We start from the raw sequence: 508 nt of genomic DNA, 5'->3' as shown, positions 1-508 counted from the left end.
CCTCCCCCTGCTGCTCCTCCCCCTGCTGCTGCTGCTGCTGCTGCTGCTGCAGCTGCTGCTGCAGCGGGGAGCCCCTCCCCCCAGGAGAAGGAGCTGGTGAGTCTGCTAGCAAAGAAGAAAGAGAAAAACGAAACGTTTCTGTTTTTTTTTTATAAGGGTAAGAAGAAGTAAACAAAGAGCAATCAGAGAGAGAGGCCCCAAAAGAACTGCGCCGGGGGGCCCCCCCCAGTACCCACCCAGACTCAGCAGGGGGGCCCCCACCCTCAACAGATGCACGCCGGCTATCCAGGTGTAGCTGCACACACAAACCCTAAACCCTAAACCCTAAACCCTAAACCCTAAACCCTAGATTCTAAACGCTAGATCTTAAATGCCGAACCCTAGACTGTGAAATGAATCCAAACTGTAAACCCTAAACCCTAAACCTTAAACCCTAAACCCTAAACCCTAGGAGAAAGTTTAGGGTTTAGGGTTTAGGGTTTAGGGGGGTTTGTTATACCCCACCTGC

At 52.2% G+C, this 508-nt stretch overlaps 1 protein-coding gene across 1 annotated transcript in view; it reads right to left on the bottom strand.

Moving 5' to 3' along the window:
• EMH_0047870 (uncharacterized protein) overlaps positions 1 to 508 on the bottom strand; it is a gene marked incomplete at both ends in the record, with an annotated part of 3,903 nt that overhangs the window by 596 nt on the left and 2,799 nt on the right. The window contains 3 exons of the mRNA XM_013496333.1: positions 3 to 102; positions 237 to 295; positions 505 to 508. Of these exons, the coding sequence (XP_013351787.1) occupies positions 3 to 102; positions 237 to 295; positions 505 to 508 (163 nt within the window). The remainder of the gene's footprint in view (positions 1 to 2; positions 103 to 236; positions 296 to 504) is intronic.

This window comes from Eimeria mitis, genomic scaffold (genome assembly GCF_000499745.2).
Source record: "Eimeria mitis Houghton genomic scaffold, Emh_scaff2049, whole genome shotgun sequence".
Classification (NCBI taxonomy): Eukaryota; Apicomplexa; class Conoidasida; order Eucoccidiorida; family Eimeriidae; genus Eimeria; species Eimeria mitis.
Note: the sequence above shows the minus strand (reverse complement) of the source record. Positions and strands in the feature narration are given on the sequence as shown.